We start from the raw sequence: 18,030 nt of genomic DNA on the forward strand, positions 1-18,030 counted from the left end.
GGGGAGGACCAAGTCAACACTTGCCGCCAAATAAATTTCGTTTCTGTGGGAGGGGAGCAAGTAAAAAGTGTATGCCCTAAGTTTCGCCCCATCTAACGTCGAATCCTGGATTCACCCCTGGCATTTCGCTTGCAAGTCATTGTGAGACTGGGTGAGAATAACTGTATCGTCAGCATAAAGTAATATAACAAGACGTTCAGTAGATAAACCTCTACATCATCTTCACTTAACCATTCTATTACAGGTACATTTCGGAAAGGTTTCAAGCCCTTCAAACCTACTTGACATGAACTGATTCAAATCGTTGAGAAACAGAGAAACTTGTATCGGGGAAAGTTAAGAAATCACCTTGAAGATTCCAGCTTTCTGTTTTCCATACTTGTTCGTTTCGGAATTCCCCACCCCTTTCTACTTTCGGTTTCAAACGATAACTGCCGAGTAATCCGCATGTAGTGGAGACGAGTTAATTGTTTGTAGATTTGCATTTTTATGTGCTTAAACATTCATTTCAATTCTAAAGTGTGCACCTAATTCATTTTTACTGGCATGACAATTGTAAAGTGTTTGAATGCAATCATACTCGATAAATTAAATAAATAAATAAATTAGATAAATACTATTTTACTACAAGTCATTTTGCCAGTAATTCGGATTAACCGTTTCGGATAGACAAATGTAATGAACCAGTCAATTGTAACCACGGCCCCCCAGGTCCGGGGAATAGCCGGGACTTTGACTTTCGGTCCACCAAACCCCGGGTAAAATCTCCGCCCTCCGGGGTCGAACTGATGGTAAAATCCCTGCCAAATTCCCCCGCACCCCAGGGATCCTAATTAGGCAAATTCCCCGCTATATTTTGCCCGAAGTTAAAACCACCGCATTCACCCGGCACTGCGGGGCCACCTGAAAGGTAAAAACAGGGCCCATTTCCCCAGCATACCCACGGACCTGGGGAGGGGGGGGGGGGCGTGATTACAATTGACTGGTGCATAATACATTCAACTTTTGACCTCTTTGTAATGCACCAGTCAATTGTAACCATGGCCCCCCAGGTCCGGGGAATAGACGGGACTTTGACTTTTGGTCCAGCCAACCCCGGGTAAAATCCCCTCCCTCCAGGGAAGAACTGATTGTTAAACCCCGGCCAAATGCTCCCGCACCCCAGAGACTCTATAAAAGGCCTAATCTCCGCTAAATTTGGCGCTATGACAAAACCACCGCGGTCACCCAGCCCTGTGGGGGCACCTGGAAAGTAAAAACACCGCCCTTTTCCCCCCGGCTATCCCCGGTATACCCCCGGACCTGGGGGGGCCGTGGTTACAATTGACTGGTGCACAATTACATCAGTTAGATTCAGCACTTGTTCTGAGACTATAAATGGTGTCAAATACTGACAAAAAGGACATTTTTGGACAAAAAATTGTCAAAATTAATTAATTTATCACTTTCAGTAGTAAATAATTAGGACCCAAAAATGAAATGAAAAAATTAGTGAAATCTAAAGAACTCCGTACTATGAGGGTAGAAATAAGCCCACTTAAAATTAATGACAGTTTATATTTAAAGAAAAATGTATTTATTGTGGTAAGAATTTTTTTTTAAAACTATTTTTTTGGGGGAAAATAATTACTGTGGTTTGCGTCTTTTCTTAGGTAGGGTCAAGTTACCGAAAACCCCCATTTATTTTAAGCCTTAAAGGGATACAAGAAGTCTTGGCAAAATGATATAAGATTTTGCAACTTCTTGCCATACAAGATCAATTTAATTAAATTGATTCTATAAAGTCAATTCTGACATGTTTATCAAAATGAATTTGCTTTATCGAGACCCCTTTTCAGTGACCAACCAGAAATGACTAACTGTACTCAAAGATCCGAATAAACAGGTTTTCTTAAATTCCCAAATACTTTAAACCACTTGAGAATAAACTTCCTTTCTGAATTTTAACTATTGTTATAATCATTTGTTTCATTACAATTTATAGTGCTTTTTAAGTATCTCTTTGTATTTCTAAGTAGCTGTTCATATTCCTTAGTAGCTCTTAGTATTTCTCAGTAGCTCTATAATAGTAGTTCTTAGTAGCTTTTAGTGGCTTTTAGGAGGGTCGGTATTCATTAAGCATCTGAAGTCATTTCTTAACTCTTAAGTTAATTTACTGTATCTCACTGTTAATATGATAACTTGATAATGTCTAAAATTTAGTTTTCATTAAATTTATGTACTATTCATAATTTTAAGTTTAAAACATGAGCACTTTTCTTTTAACTTGACAATGAAAATGTTAGGAAATCAACTTTAAAAGATAAGAAATGACTTAAGAAGTTCCAGGACTGGCCATAGAGAAACGGGAGAGGTTTGCCATATAAATAATCGTAAAAAAAGTAGATCAAAGTACAATTATTTAGTCTACTTATATTAGGTCATAATTATTATTAGTATTTGGCACCAAAATCATACTGAGATACTCACTCACTGTCTTCCATAAATGTCCTTACCTTCCAGTCTGCCATTCTGGATTGCTTAGTATGGGTTTTGTTTGAAAGTTGTAGGATAATTGCTGAAATTTGCAAGGGATTTTGGGTATCTCCCAATCAAGTTTCAAGCGTGCAGCACATCATCACATCATCATCATCATCATCATCCATAATTCAGAATTTATAAATGACTGCTAAAGTGAAAACCCCATTTTAAGTTCATGTATATTCAGCTTACATGTTTTATTTCATGTATGTATGTATGTGCCCTTATTTATTTTTCAGATGTTCAGCACAAAAAGTTACCTGGAGCGAAAAACAGGGCCCTATGGTATTGGACGGTTTAGTTATCTTCAGTCACTTGTGAACGAATACCAGAATACAGATGACACTGATTCCAAAACACAGATAATGGCAAATCTTGCAAACTTTGCCTATGACCCAATCAATTACGAATATTTGCGGGCTCTAAATGTTATAGATCTCTTTTTGGATGGGCTTGAAGAACAAGATGATCAAATTGTTGAGTTCGCTGTTGGGGGAATCTGTAATGCATGCAACGATCTGCAGAACAAGAGGCACATCAGTGACAATGGCGGAATAAAACTGGTGATTAACTGTTTATCAAGACCGTCGGAGGAAACTGTTTTGTCAGCAATAACATCTTTGAACTATCTCGTTACGCCAGATAGTAAAGCTGACATTGTCTGCCTCCCCGTTGTTGAGTGCATGCTAAGACTGTCAAAAGCAAAAAATCCCAGATTGAAAAATCTGGCGGCGGTTTTCCTACAAGATCACTGTGATTCTCGGATAATCAGTCAGGCTGAAGAAATACAAAAGAGAAACATTGGACATTTTCAATCGTAGTTATTTTATTCTTTAAGAGATTCAATATTAATCTTTTCAGTCACAAATATACATGTAGAAATATACAAATAAACATAACAGCATTGAACAAACTTCTGGTTATAATGTTTATGTACATGAAATGTTTAATTATGAAATTGATTAAAATATAAGAACGTGTGTATATATACTAGACATTAGCTCACAAATTAAAACAATGCAAATGTTTTGACAGTCATATTTCACATTTAATTAGCATTCGAACACTCATCCTTTTTTTCATTTTGCCAAGAGACAAATCAGCCATAGTGATAAAACTTTCATGTAAAAAATGTACGCGGTTTTCATGTTATGGCCAACAATTATTTTCCCCAGATGACTCAGGGGCCTTTATCACATCCTGTGATGATTCAATTGCTCTGACAGTAACACTAATTGATCTTTCAAAAGGGGACAAGGAAATAAAACGAAAATTATTTCCATCTGTTTTCCATTTGTTTATAAAGATTTATGAAACTTGAACATTTTTGGGAAGAAGAGGAAGTAATATGATGAGTCAAAATTTTAATTTTGTGTCCTAAGTGGACATTCTATCCTGACTATTATGTATGCTAAGATATGCTGTAGCTCTTTGAAATTGTTGGCCAAGCAATTTATCACAAAGAATATTGAGTTCACTGTTGACTGGCAGTCCTTCACAGAAGTCATTTGGCAGGATTTCCACTATTAGCTGCTATTCATTCATGCATTGGTGTCATCAATCATTCCTGAAGTACCGACATCAGACCATATCGAGCATTCTTCCAATTTCCTTCAGCTGATTTGTAAAGTTCTGGAAACAAAAATATCATGAAAGTAAACAGTGAGACATGTCACATAAATTGATAGACCTTCTATTTCATACATGCTTTTAATGTTAGATGTGTCACAGGGTGAGAAAAATGTGCAGCCAGACCAGGCTTGAACCAGCATCCCTTGCTCTCAGCACCAGTGCTCTTCCTACTGAGCTTCTAGAAAAAACCTTCTCAAAACCTGTACAGGTAATGGATAGGAATGTCTGTTATAAATGTACTTGTCGCTCAATTTCCCAGTATTTGATTAACCTTTTTATATCCATTCCAAGGGTCAGATTTTCTGACCCATTCCCAATTATAAATTACTTTCAAATCATAAAGAATTCCCAATTTTATCAGGTAACCCCTGGATTTTTCATTCACAAGTTAAGGATTTAATCCTTAAATATTTCCAAATAGCAAATCCAATTATATGTTCCTTAAAATAAAATGCCTAGAAAAAGCCATGTATCACCAAATGTTATCAACTACATGTATTCAATTATTTAATATGTTGACCTTAACCGTTGCAATGTGAAATACAGCTTGCATGACATAAAAGTGGCATACATGCCTACCACATGACTAGGACCAACAATATAACCTTAAACATTATGCCACACTTTATTACCAAAGACTATTCTGATATGACCTTCATGACTAACTATTCATTAAAGATCACTACAAGTAGATGATTTCAAGAACAGCTGCAAAGAAAAGTTGCAGTTCATGTAGTGATATAAGATAATGAACTGATTGTTCAGAACTTTGTTAATGTTAACTGATTGTTCAGAACTTTGTTAATGTTAACTGATTGTTCAGAACTTTGTTAATGTTAACTGATTGTTCAGAACTTTGTTAATGTTAACAATGTGATAAGCAACATTGTTGATAACTTTTTAACCTGAAATATTCCACGACTTACTCAAATATTAAACTCTAAGCAAGTACAGCTGAAACAAGTGTCTGAAATTTCATTAGAACTACAGCAGATCAAAAGTGTATTATTTAACTTTCAGAGAAGAAACAATTTGAAAGTGCATAAGGTTGTCTTTAACAACCTTGCTAACTTAATTAAGAAAAGTTCTGAACACTCTGCCCATTTTATGTCTATTGTTAAACTGGATTTCTAGCCATAGAAACTTACCCTAAATTGTATGGTGGTTAATTCGAGGGTGTGTATTTTAACACTTCCATCGGGGTCAGCAACTGTCAGTGTCAAGGTCACGTAGGGTGAGTTGAGATTTCGGCACTGGTCCGAGCTAACTGCCACTCCAACCTTCCACTGGATGTCAAGAAGCTGAAACAGATAGTGTTTTAAATCAATTGTTATGCACAATAAAAATGGAGAGTTCTCAAGAGTTTTTCATACAATTTACTTGGAAAAAGTTTATAGTAGCTCATAGATTCATGCATGAGATTATTTCCTGGGTAAAAATCAGTACTTATGTCTGTTTTGAGAGGCAAGGCCTAAAAAAATACATTGGTTCGGGTTACCCGACCCTACCTACGGAATAGGCGCCGACCCTACCGTTTTTATAGTCATTTTGAAAAAAAAAATGAAAAACTAAAAATAAATAAAATAATAATGATTTTCTTTTCCTTTTTTTTTTAAATTGCTTTTCAATATGTAGTTTAAACCTTAAATGCTTATACAGAAGATAACTTTAACACCATTCTCCAATGATGAAATTGGTATTCTTATATAAAGCCTAAAAAAAATTTTTTTTTTTTTTTTAAAAAGCCTACCTACCCTACCTATTTTTGAAAAGTACGTAACCCTAACCAAACAAATTGTTTTTAGGCCCAACAAGAAAGTTCCCCTTGCGAGGATCGAATCCACATCCTCGGGTTAAGGGCTGTTTCCTGGGTAAAAATCGGTACTGATGTCAGTTTGGAGAGGCAACAAGAATGTTCCCTGGTTAGGATCCAACCCACAACCTAGGGTGAGGGGCAGACACCTAAATCACAAGACCACTTAGAGGCATGGAGAGAATTAAAAATAATTTAAGTGAGTCCTAAACATGAAGGAATATGATAAATCCACAATTGTTAGAAATATCTCACTTGTCCAACCCCCAATATGTGTTGTTTAATATTTGAAGACTGCAACTGATGTCTCTGAAATAAAACATTTGAGAAATGTTCATTAAAAATACCAGGTAATTAAAGAAATAACCAATTCTGAAATAACAAATATAAAAAATTATTTTATTTCAAAGTTAAAGATATCATTCTTCATCTTAAAACAACAGGAGTGCCACAGAACTAAATACAAACACTCATCTCTTTCCTTTTCAGAAGGGGCATAACTGGACAATATTTAAAGTCCGAGTGGGCCTTGTTATACATGTGCATAATATTCAGGGATGTGATTGACCTGGCAACTGGAGGGAAGAACCATTTCCGCCATGGGTCCTTGGGGCACTTTTGGGGTCAAAAGCACACTGCTGTAGAAGAAAAACTGGCTTTTTAGAAGCTTTTTGGAGGGTTCTTCTGCCTTTAAATTTAAAACAAACTTGTATATCAACTCTAACAACCAAAAGCACTCTAGTAATTTTGTAAATCAGCTAAAAAAATCAATAAAAAAAAATCTTTTTTGGGGGGGTCCCTGGGCCATTGGATCCGCGGAATTCCGCGAATCTGCGGGCAAATCACATCCCTGATATTGTCTCCAGCAACATGTCTTCCAAGTGTCATTTGAATATCTTGAACAATATCTATGTTATGGCCAAGGTTTAAGTTTTTGAGCAACAACAATGACGACACCAAGTCTTTGACAATTCCTCAACATTTTTCTTCAAATAACAGACAAGCTTAAATGATTTTTTAAAGCATCTCAAATAATGTACATTGCATCACACACTTTGTAAACAAAGAATGGAGGTCAAATGCAGAGATCTTAGGAACATGGTCAATGGTAATATTCATGGCATTCACATTTATACATGAATGATTTACAGTAAAGCAAGTATTATTCTATTACTACTTTACTAGTATTAAATCTTACTTCTGAACTATTTAATGATTTTTTTTTTTTTAAACATGGGATGGTTGTTCAAAGCTTTGTCAAAGTTAACATTGTGATAAGCTTCATCTTTGTTAACTTTAAAAGTGGAATATTTCATGTAGTGTTTTCATATTTAAATACAAACAAGTAGAGCTAAAAAGCTGTCCAAAATCTTGCTAGAAATACAGAAGATCACAAATTTATCATTCAAATGTCCAGAACAATTAGAATTTTAAAGTTAAAAAAGTTGAAGTTAACAACCTTGTTAATTCTAAATGGGGCAAATAAATGAGATGAAGATGCATGAGGATCATTTGAGATAATGGGCAATGAATATATAACCTTATAAGGGAAGATATAACTATGTGCACATTCTTAACATTCGATTTCGAAAAAATGCAAATAAAATTTGGAATTAACTGGCAGGGTATGTTTTTTAATGGATGGATATGGTGACAGAAAATATTTTACCAGATGAACATGACATTGTGAAAGTGTGCATTACACAATCCTGTAAATGAAACATTTGAGTAACAAAACAGATCAAATTAATTGGTCATACATTTAGTTAACACCCTCAATTACTAAGCAAAACATCTTTTGACACACACTGTAAAATGTGAGAATTATTAACATACATACAACCAAAAGGCCTAAATAATATAGTGACTCCCTTAAAATAGTGACTTCTATGTCCTGCTATCCAATTGAGTTATGGATCTTGACAATGGTGAGTAAAAAACTGCTAATTATAATTAGTCTTAGTCTTAAGCATGTCACCACTATTGTGTTTGCCAGACAAATTCTGATTTTATTATTTACAAGGCATCTGACAGCCCATTTTTTAGTGAAGTATAATAATAGCAGTTTGCAAATGCACAATAGCTATTATGGAGGCATACACATTACACACCAACTTAATCACAAACTTTACTTAAGCAAAAATGACCAACCTACTATTACAAAAAAAGTGTTTTTTTAACGACAAACAAACCTGTTCCGTCCATACTGCAGACAGGCAAGAACAAGATGATGGCTGGAATACTGTTGAGGAGCTCAGCATGGACATGAAATCTTCCTCGGAGAGGTCAGCTTTCGCTGACGACCTGAATGAACAATTCAAAATGAGCATTGACACCTGTATGATGTTTTAATTGTTTCCGTATTATGCCCTGCATCTATGCTCTGCATAAATCTCATCAAAGAACAATTAAGGCTCATTGATACTAATTGCTTGTCTGTTATTTAAAAAATTAACATAAAAAGTAATATGCCAGCCAACAATTAGCAGGAATCTTATCTTTTAAGAATATCCTAAGGCCATTCTCAAATAACTTTTAGATAAATAAGAATATTTTTTTATATGATTATGAAGTTCTATTGGATAGAAGTTGCTATGGCATTTTTTTAAATGGTTTGGATAGGGTAACATCCTTTTCAAAACAGGTAGGAAAGGTAGGCGAATGGTGTTAAAGTAATCTTCTGTGTGAAGCTTAAAAGGTTTTAAACTGAATATAAAAACACACACTTAGAAAAAAAACCCCAACTGACTATAAAAATTGGAGGGTCAGCGCTTATCTTTTAGGCCTATGGTATAATGCCATTATAGTAGCAGCTAGTACGATGGTTTCTCTGTTTAGTTGTGTTTTGACAAAATGACAATCAGCAAATGTAAACATACCTATACAAGTATATCAATGCATTTATTATGTTCTGTATATTTTCTTTGGTAAACTTGGTGCCAGATTCTTGAACTTTCTGCAAAAGAAATGTTATTAAAATGAAGTAAATATAACTAGAGTACATCATCTATAATAATCATGATATTGCATACATGCTGATGTATTTGAGTGCTTTACTTTATGTACTAAACAAAATGTGACTTAATTGTCACAAAGTTGAGCAAAACAAAAGTAAATGCGCAATAAATTGATTCACAAAATTAAAGGAAGACATATGGAATATAGAGTTAAAAATGAGAGCACCAAGGACAGGGCAAACGCCAAGTCTTGTCTGTTGTTTTTCAGCGAAAGAAAATGAGGTTAACTCGACATTTATTCAGAGAAATAGGCTTTTTACATACTTTGGATATAGTCAGCATCTTAAGAGCTTTGACTCACATTTAAAAAATTTGAAATCAACATACCAGGCTTACACTTCTATTCTAATTGGTACACTGAACTTGTGATATAAAGCTTATTATTTATATGTTTTGGTTTAGGAAATGAATATTGTTTTCATTTAGATAATTACCTTACACCAACTGTCTGTATTCACCACTCCAAGAGTGTACTGCAAAAACTGGATGACATCTTTGCTCTGCAATATAGTTCATAGGGTTTTAGCTAATGAGCAATAGAAAGGTGCTGCACCCTGCCTATTTTTGGTAGCACCCTCATAAAAACCGGCATGTGCTCCCTACTGCCTTCTTACAATTAAACTTATGATTATAAAATATTTGTTTTATTTAAAAGCTTATTACATAATTATAAATATATAAACTACTCACTAAAATGAAATATCTGACAGTTGAAACCTACAACTACTTCAAGTAAACACATTATTAACTTTTTTGTCAAGTTTATAACATTTCATTTTTTCACAGGCCATAAAATGTGCCCTTTTCATCCTATCCACCCGGTCCCTTTCCTGCAGCAACCTTCCCATTTTAAAACCTGGCTAAAACCCTAACATAGTACTTCAACTGCTGCTTATTACTTAGTTACCCAACACAACTCAAATCTTGTTAATCATTATGTCTAGTTTGCATATAACAGTTATCAGAAAAGCTGTTGTCAGATATTTTTCAAAACACTTGCCTTCAAATAATATTTGTCATTAGATCTATATAAATGCCATTTGATTTGTTAGGTCATCAAGATAAGTTTACACTATACAATCATGTACAGTACAAAATTAATTAAAGTACATTAAAGCTTTAAGATTTCAAAAATACCAATTTGCTCAAATGATCTGCATTGAGCTGGTTCATCAGTGTCACAGCAGCCCCAAACCCTGAAATAAATAAATCAGAAGTGTTGCAATATTTATATATGTTAATTGACTGTTGTTCACTTATTAATCAATTAAACTTAAAAGTAAAATTACCCGTTCTGTAAATTAATAAACTACTATTAGATTTCAACTAACAGTCAGTCTTTTTGTATTTTTTTTTTTTCAGACAGGGTTTTAAGAATTATTTTGAAAACAGTTTCAAGAAATGTACTTTTGGCCAAAATGCTCGATTTAAATCAATCTTGTGACTTATTTGTACATGATTTTAAACATAATTTACCACATACTTTTAATTTTAAACCATTAAGAATGTATGAGATGAACGCAAAAGTTCATTTATCATTTTTATATAATCAATATCTGTCTTTATCAAATTAAACATGAACACTGCAAGAGCTTGTCTGTGGTTTTTCTGATGCTGTAAGGTTAATAATTTATATATAACAATATAAAAGAGTTATGGGGTTGGCAAAACATGGCAATATTGCAACAGTAAATAAATTATGTAAGCATGAACATGGCAAAAATTACTCTTCCGCAACATTAACTGCACATTAAGAAATACATCATTATTACATGACAATTATTATACATAGAATTTTTTCCATAAATATATTTTGTGAGTAAAAGGCACAGGTGCTTGACACAAACTTTTTTTAATGTTCTATATGGGCTATATACTATATCTAATTATAGTGTATAGCCCATATAGAACATTGAAAAAATAGTATATAGCCCATATAGAACATTAAAAAAAGTTTGTGTCAAGCACCTGTGGTAAAATGCTTAGTACACATTTTATGGTCAAATCATGAATAGTTAAGCAAAAAAAAACGTTCATTTTAAAAAGACTGACATTATCAAGAAATAAAAAAGGCAGCACATAGTCTAATAATGGTAAAAATGAAGAAAAATATTACACTCACCATCTGGGGCTCCTTGCAGAATGTCTGCCATTTTGAATGTCCCACAGACGCTTGTTCAATATAAAGGACGACTACATGCAAGCGTCTTAATATTTTGATAATCACATGACTTGTACACTGTAGCAAAAGTCACATGATAAAAATATGATCAAAATGGCTAACACCCGTCAGTTATTTTCAGTAGTTTTACTTCTTGTGATTTTAAATGTTGCTACAGCTCAAGGGCCAGTACACCCGTACAGGTAAAATATTGAATGCACTTTGATAAAAAAATGCCGATTGAAATAAAACTGATTTGCCTCAATTGCTACATTAATGCCTGTCATCTGCAATACACTACAGCAACCAGTACATAAACCTGGAAAGTTTTCTTCTTTTCCCTGAATCCATTTTAATTGCAATAAGACTGTACTTATTGTAACTCACTACATGTACATTTATTAATTAACTGATGTATAATATTTTATGTCAATTTGTACTTTATTTCTCACGCTTATATCAGCTGTACTCATTACGCCTGTGCTGTTTCAGGCGTTTCAAGTCAAGGCCCAAGTTCAATCCCTACTGCCAAGCTGGGGTGGTTCCCTTCTGTCCCACTGGTCGAGTTGACAACACCATGCCCAGGTTCCATGACTTTGACAAGATAGAAGTGTATGCCCTTAAGGCCCCAGTATTTGAGTTTAAACTTGGGGACCTCCTTGGAAAATTTGTAAGATTTAATATGTTTTTCGTGGCTTTCCAGTTTTACCAATCTTAGAATGCATACCAGCTACTTTTAAGAAATAGGACATATATTCATTAGTAATTAGTGTACATTTATAAATGCTTTTTAATCAGTTGATTCTAAATTACCTGCTACTGAGACTGAAAATATATGGAATACAACATTATTATTCATCTCATTTTGATGAAGAAAGTGTGTATGGTGAACACTATCTCTTATTACATCTCGTAACCACATTTCATTCACCGTGTGTTAACTTAATAGTACATGCAAACTTTAGGACTGATTTTATATTCTTGTAGCACATAATGCATGATGCGATGGCTTTCAAGAACCTTGACACCGGCTTCAACTATACACTGGAATGGTATGAATTGGTGGAATTGTTTAACTGCACATTTGCCCACACACTGGAGGATGATTCAATGATCTGGTGCAACCAAGGAGCTGCTTGCATATATGATGGGGTGGATGATAAACACTGGCTGGAGTATGGCACTCTGGTTAAAGTTGCGGAAATAACTGGTAATGCTAATTTAATTAATTACCAATCTAGGACATGACCGTCCATGTACATGATAATGACACAAATAAAGTCGATTTTGTAAGATACAAATTATTCTGCAAAGGTTTTAATGTTACACGTTTTTTGATCGGCCAATATGTCATTTAAATGAGATCCGCAAGTTGTTTTTACAACAAGTGGTTTTTACAAGTTACTAGTCAAGTCATTTTAACGTCATGTGAGTTGTTCAAATGAGTTTTTAAGCAGTTAAAACGAGCGACTTAGTCAGATGCGTAAGTGGTTTTAACAAGATAAGAAATTACAGGTATGTCACCTCTATGCCACCATACGTACCAGTACACCATGTTTTCCAGGTGCCATATCTAACCAGTTTGCAGAATGGGTGGAGTGGGATAATAACACAGCCATCTACTATGAAACCTGGACAGTCTGGGATGAACCAGGTTTGTTGGTTTTGCATGTCTTCAGTTATGAGAAAATTCCCTGAATCGTCTTTTGGAATTAATTCCAGCAAATGTCTACCAGTATATTAATGTTAATAATTATAACAGAAAGCTTTGATTCTTGTTTAGATATCATAATAAAATCTGCTAATAAAAACTAGACCATTACACTCAGGATGATATGTATAACAGCTTCATGAACACTTGAACACTAAATGGTATTCTTTCTTTCTTATATTTACAGGAGGTCAAATGTGGTTTGATTCCTTTGACTGTGCCAGTTTTGTTATACGTGCATTCCAAGAACTTGCCAACCTCGGGACAGAGTTTAATCAGAGCGTTCACTTGAACTACACTCGTATAAACCTTTACTCGGACAAACCTGTATACCTTGGCAACGATACTGTTGTGAAGGCCAATGAAAGTTTGTACCAAAACATCACAGATTTCTACAAGAAGTTCCAATCTCATCAGTCATTCCAGGACCTTATGACACATCTGATTGAGGGTTATGACGAGGTTTTTGAAGATCACATGTTTTACCTGTACTACAACTTTGAGTATTGGTTCCTACCCATGAAACAACCATACATGAAGCTGACATATTTTGAGAAGCCTCTTCCTAAAGCCAATAACACTGACACTCTGTATTTTCAAAGCTATGGCTCAAAAAAGAAACTAAACTAATTAGGAAAAAAAAGAAAATTGTTTGAATCCTGTTTCACTGCAGAAAACCGATAAGAAGGTAGGTCAAGATTTTTTAAAATAAAAACATGTTCAAACTAAAAAACATCATTTTATCTTGGTATGTTAGCGCGTCTTTTTAATGCAAGAAACTAGCGAAAATGTTTTTAAAAAAAAATTAAAAAAAAATTGTGTGTTGGCAATCAAAGGTTGGTCTGGAAACGGGAAACAAACAGTTTTTTTTATGCCTTATTGATTGACTGTGATATACTATACATGTAAATGTTCAAGTTAACCTCAATGTGCTTTACCTCAGATTGGCTCAGAATGTAAAAGACACTGACATTGATCTCTGTATTTAAGAAATCCAAAACAGAGCCAGCTCTTATTTGTATTCTTTGTTGGTTGAAATAAAACTTTGAATCAATCAGATCTCAATTTATTTCTTAAGAAACCATAAATATATGCACACTTTCATATATACATATAATAAAAAAATGGTAAAAAGAATGGGTAAGCGGTATTAGAATGAACACTAAAAGGAATCAGACCGAGAGTGGACGGCAGCTTATGAGTCTGCGTAACTTTTTTTAAACATTAGAGGCTTATTTTAATCTCCTATCAAATTTGATTAATCAATTAATAAATTATAGATCAATAAAATTTATTTATTTGTACCTATTCATCATAGAATATTCAGTGTAACATTAAGAAACGAAGTTAACAGTACAACAGTAGACTAACGAGTCATATAACAGGGCTACGGGCTTCATACATAAATACTGGGATATCTTCCTAACTGGCAGTTTCTAATCATACACAAACATGATAATACTTGTTTCAAACTCTATAACGTCAGAAAACAATGTTCTGGAATGTTATTATAAATTATTGATCATGAAAAAAGATCTTAAAGGTGACAGAATATTTTAAACCATGAGTGGAAATATAATGAAAATGAACTTTTTGATCCAAAAATGATGTATCACAATAAATTTGTTAAGTCCTATAGATGATGGAAATCTGTTTTGTGTCCTCCAGTTGAAAGCACTGGACCCAACACAGTGCCGAAATGCCATGTTGTTTAAAGAGAACAGTCCTATGGGTAAAGTTAAGGTGGAAGATCAATATAAACTGGTCTTCTTCATGATTCTTAAGAACTCCTCCTGGTTAATTTCACCATCTCCATCTCTGTCTGCCTCATCTATCATTTCCTGAAGAATAAAAAAAACACATAAGTATTCATTTTTACCGTTTGTCATTTTTTTTTTGTAACAAATTACAGCATCTTACATGACTCATGATTATGGCGACCTCTCTTTATCTATTTACAAGTAGAAATTGCTACTTGCACTTTACCTGAACCCCTGTGTCCAATGATCAAGTGAGTGTTCACTAACATGTAAGTTTTTTTAGCTGTATGCGAAATTTATGTCTGGATGTCATTATTAAGTGAAGTGGAAGATGGCATGTATGATACTTGTACATGTTACTTAGAAGTTAGACTTGTTAGTTAGACAGAAAGTTCACAATACTGGTAAGACAAGGTTCAAAAAAGATAACGTTACTGATAAATCATGGCTCCAAAAAGTTAATGTTACTGATAAATCATGGCTCCAAAAAGTTACTGTTACTGATAAGACATGGCTCCAAAATGTTATCGTTACTGATAGATTTTTTCAAGGTGACACTATTCGCACAATGACACCACTGACAACGACAACAAGGTTTTTTTCAATATATTCGAAAACTAGATGAGCTCAAAATTACTGTATCCCTATAGTTATTCAAAAAAATATTCCATCTCATCATTACAGTGAAGTTAGACTTTTGATGAACAAGCCTGAAGACTTATAACATTGCTTAACATTAATTTTTTACCAAGCCCTGCTACATTAAAGAATAAACTCCAGAATTTGACCAAGCCCTGAAGCGTTTTACAAGGGCTGGGCTTGTCGGCTTGTGTATTTTTGACCTACTGAACTTGACCTTTTTCTGCCTTTACAATTGTTTGAAGAAATTTTCTTTACCTGAAGCTCTTCATCTGTCAAGTTTTCTCCAAGCTCTTTGGCAACTCGTCTGAGATTTTTGGCGGAGATTTTTCCTGTCTCGTCATCATCAAACAACCTGAATGCCTTTAGAATTTCTTCTCTGGCATCTTTTTCACTCATCTTTGTGGTCATTATTGACAAAAAGTCATTAAAATCAATGGTTCCTGAAAAAAACATGGTATTTGAATGTAGTAATTTAATAAATTTCCAATATTTATCTTCTTTGCTGGTGTTATTATTTCCTATACCTACACTTTGTTGTACAGAAGGACAATAATTCCTAAAGAAATACTACATGTGGGCCCAATTGTTCAAACTCTTGTTAGACATTTTACCCACCAGTCTGCATACCGTAAGTAGTTTAACAAAATTTTTGAAGAAATGTTTTATCTTGATTTCAAAGCATTAATATTTTTACTCATTTGACATTTATGCTCAAAACAAAGACATGTATGATTTTTGACAGATAAAAAAAAAGCTGCGTGACAGCAAATTTTTCCAGTTCAAAAAGCACCAAAATGTTTTTTATCAAACGTTTTTGTATATTACAAGGAATTAAATATTAACTATAAAAAAAATCTTTATTTTACCGTAACTTGTTGATTACAACTATTAAACAAATACCTGTGCCTTCTTTATCAATTTCTGAGATCATTTTCTTTATTTCCTCTCTCTTAGGTTCAAAACCCAATGCTCTCATGGCAACCTGTAAATATTCACATTTTAATAGAGGAAAGCATACCAAGGAAACTGTGAGAAATATTAAATTATATGTGAATTTGAATATTATAAGAAATTGCAGCCCTTTTAGTATGGGTATGGTACACATATACTCAAAAAGATTCAGGTTTAATTCCCATATTCATCAAGCAATATTTACATCATGACGTACACAAAGAGAAAGTTAAAGTGCATGTTAATAGTAACAAATGCATTCAACAACTAACCATTATCCTTGCCAGATCACAATCAAACTTTATTTAATATAACATGTACTTGCTGCATCTCATGAATAAAAAAATCAACAACTAACCTTCAGTTCTTTTGCATCAATGGTACCAGAGCCATCGGCATCAAACAGATCGAATGCTTCCCTGATTTCCTGTTTCTGTTCTTCTGTTAATTCAGGTTTTGGACCAGTCTTTTTTCTACCACCTCCAGCGAGTGTGGTTTTCTTGTAGTTTGCTGCCTAAAAAATAAAGTTTTACAATTTTAGTTATTCACATAACATTACTTGTGCTTCTGTCCGGATTGACAAGAGACATGCTATGTTTTTTCTAAAAAAAAAAAGGGGCACAATTGTAACGCGACACTGTTCACTCTTTTCAAAAAGGGCACCCTAAAACTTTGACATGTTATCTTTTACAAGCTTACCCGAACAACTGTGAAAATGGGTATGGGTAGCATATTTCTGGTAGTCATAAATTGATTCATATATCGGGCCGTTACTTCAGTGTTCTCAATAAGAACTGCCTGCCGGTCAAAATGGACAGTTCAAATGGCAATTGGGCTGATTCAAATTTGGAAAACTAAATGAATTTTAAGTAGAATAAGTAGAAGCTGGGCGGTTACTTTACTATTTGAGACGGTTCAACCGAAACTTATTGAGAACCCTGTACTTAATGATCTTTTTACCCGAGTTTAAATAATTGACTGTTGTATAAGTCAGTTATAAAAAATTATTACCAATAAAACTTAATCATTCCTATGGTCGCAGTCAATACTTCAAATAAGTTTATATGAAAAAAGGAACAATAAGTTGAATAAGCTTTTAAAAAAGACTTGAAAAATCTTTATTCAGTTTTTATAAAATTTTGCTTTGAATAAGAGTGCTTTACAACTGGCTGGAATATGAAAACACAAGTGAGAGAATGCAATAAACTTGGAAACACACTCAGACGAAAAAGCAGCGTGAGCCTAAGCGTAATCAGAATTTAAACATAAATTGAATTTGAATAGTAATCACAGCAAAATCTTGCATTTATAACCGTACTGGCTAGCTTATTTTTAAATCATTCAAACAACTCGGCATTTAACCTGGAAGGGAAGCTGAACGTACCATATTTTTAGACTGTCAATATTGTTTGTTGATCTTCGAAACCGTGTTTTCACCGGAAGAGCAAGACCGTGCTTGCATATGCATTACAATATGATTGGTCAAAAATCGATACAGATTTAAAATAGTGTGCCTTATTGTTATTTGAGGCTAAACTACACTAATAATGAGCTGAAGTTTCTATATGCCCTAATTCTGTATACTATATAACATGTATTCTGAATAAAAAAATATAAAAAAAAACGTATTTAACACATTTGTTAATATCTGTCTTTTTAATAACTTTATTTTTACAAAACTTATCTATTTGTCAAACTCATGTTTGTGTCAGTCAATTGTTTTTTTATCATGGCCAAAGGTTTAAGAATTTGCACAATGAGATTACACCTAGCTCAAATTTCTCAAAAAATTCTTAAGTGAAACAAGCTCAAGTAGCTTATAT

General features: G+C 33.8%; 5 protein-coding genes across 13 annotated transcripts in view; 2 read left to right on the forward strand and 3 right to left on the reverse strand.

The window, feature by feature from the left end:
* LOC128228688 (uncharacterized) overlaps nt 1-411 on the reverse strand; it is a 21,608-nt gene extending 21,197 nt beyond the window's left edge. The window contains exon 1 of one of the 3 annotated variants that reach the window (XM_052940142.1): nt 349-411. Coding sequence is in view for 1 of the 3 variants with exons in the window: in XM_052940140.1 (XP_052796100.1) it covers nt 282-288 (7 nt within the window). In the remaining 2 variants the exon portion in view is untranslated. Of the gene's footprint in view, nt 1-24; nt 260-281; nt 308-348 lie in introns of those variants that run through there. The other 2 variants (XM_052940140.1, XM_052940144.1) reach the window with 2 other exon arrangements.
* Nucleotides 1-3,471, forward strand: part of LOC128228689 (armadillo repeat-containing protein 7-like) — a 9,959-nt gene extending 6,488 nt beyond the window's left edge. The window contains exons 1-2 of one of the 7 annotated variants that reach the window (XM_052940150.1): nt 436-469; nt 2,760-3,471. In XM_052940150.1, the coding sequence (XP_052796110.1) occupies nt 2,760-3,341 (582 nt within the window). In that variant the 5' untranslated portion in view covers nt 436-469 and the 3' untranslated portion in view covers nt 3,342-3,471. The other 6 variants (XM_052940146.1, XM_052940148.1, XM_052940149.1 and 3 more) reach the window with 6 other exon arrangements.
* LOC128228690 (COMM domain-containing protein 6-like) lies at nt 3,326-11,165 on the reverse strand. Its single transcript, XM_052940153.1, has 8 exons — nt 11,105-11,165; nt 10,120-10,178; nt 9,417-9,482; nt 8,845-8,921; nt 8,158-8,269; nt 6,221-6,274; nt 5,301-5,453; nt 3,326-4,152 (listed from the first exon to the last, which is right to left on the reverse strand). Exons 1-8 carry the CDS (start codon nt 11,133-11,135, stop codon nt 4,102-4,104), a joined length of 603 nt encoding a protein of 200 aa, XP_052796113.1. The 5' UTR covers nt 11,136-11,165; the 3' UTR covers nt 3,326-4,101.
* Nucleotides 11,166-11,213: 48 nt separating this feature from the next.
* Nucleotides 11,214-13,908, forward strand: LOC128228691 (ceroid-lipofuscinosis neuronal protein 5 homolog). The gene is made up of 5 exons (XM_052940154.1): nt 11,214-11,346; nt 11,636-11,813; nt 12,131-12,353; nt 12,708-12,797; nt 13,042-13,908. Exons 1-5 carry the CDS (start codon nt 11,249-11,251, stop codon nt 13,482-13,484), a joined length of 1,032 nt encoding a protein of 343 aa, XP_052796114.1. The 5' UTR covers nt 11,214-11,248; the 3' UTR covers nt 13,485-13,908.
* On the reverse strand, nt 13,905-17,716 carry LOC128228692 (uncharacterized). Its single transcript, XM_052940155.1, has 5 exons — nt 17,592-17,716; nt 16,566-16,721; nt 16,157-16,238; nt 15,512-15,696; nt 13,905-14,695 (listed from the first exon to the last, which is right to left on the reverse strand). Exons 1-5 carry the CDS (start codon nt 17,592-17,594, stop codon nt 14,606-14,608), a joined length of 516 nt encoding a protein of 171 aa, XP_052796115.1. The 5' UTR covers nt 17,595-17,716; the 3' UTR covers nt 13,905-14,605.
* Between the last annotated feature and the right edge of the window lie 314 nt (nt 17,717-18,030).

The sequence above is a fragment of the Mya arenaria genome, chromosome 3 (assembly GCF_026914265.1).
Source record: "Mya arenaria isolate MELC-2E11 chromosome 3, ASM2691426v1".
Lineage (NCBI taxonomy): Eukaryota > Metazoa > Mollusca > Bivalvia > Myida > Myidae > Mya > Mya arenaria.

Coding starts and splice junctions, on each gene's coding strand:
- LOC128228690 (XM_052940153.1), bottom strand. CDS start 11,135: ATGGCAGACATTCTGCAAGGAGCCCCAGATG. Junction 9,483..10,119: donor CAGATCATTTGAGCAAATTG/GTATTTTTGAAA, acceptor ACTATATTGCAG/AGCAAAGATGTCATCCAGTT. Junction 5,454..6,220: donor ACATATTGGGGGTTGGACAA/GTGAGATATTTC, acceptor TATCTGTTTCAG/CTTCTTGACATCCAGTGGAA.
- LOC128228691 (XM_052940154.1), top strand. CDS start 11,249: ATGATCAAAATGGCTAACACCCGTCAGTTATTTTCAGTAGTTTTACTT. Junction 11,347..11,635: donor GGGCCAGTACACCCGTACAG/GTAAAATATTGA, acceptor GTGCTGTTTCAG/GCGTTTCAAGTCAAGGCCCA. Junction 12,798..13,041: donor GACAGTCTGGGATGAACCAG/GTTTGTTGGTTT, acceptor TTATATTTACAG/GAGGTCAAATGTGGTTTGAT.
- LOC128228692 (XM_052940155.1), bottom strand. Junction 15,697..16,156: donor AATTGATAAAGAAGGCACAG/GTATTTGTTTAA, acceptor TGTTTTTTTCAG/GAACCATTGATTTTAATGAC. Junction 14,696..15,511: donor TGACAGATGAAGAGCTTCAG/GTAAAGAAAATT, acceptor TTTATTCTTCAG/GAAATGATAGATGAGGCAGA.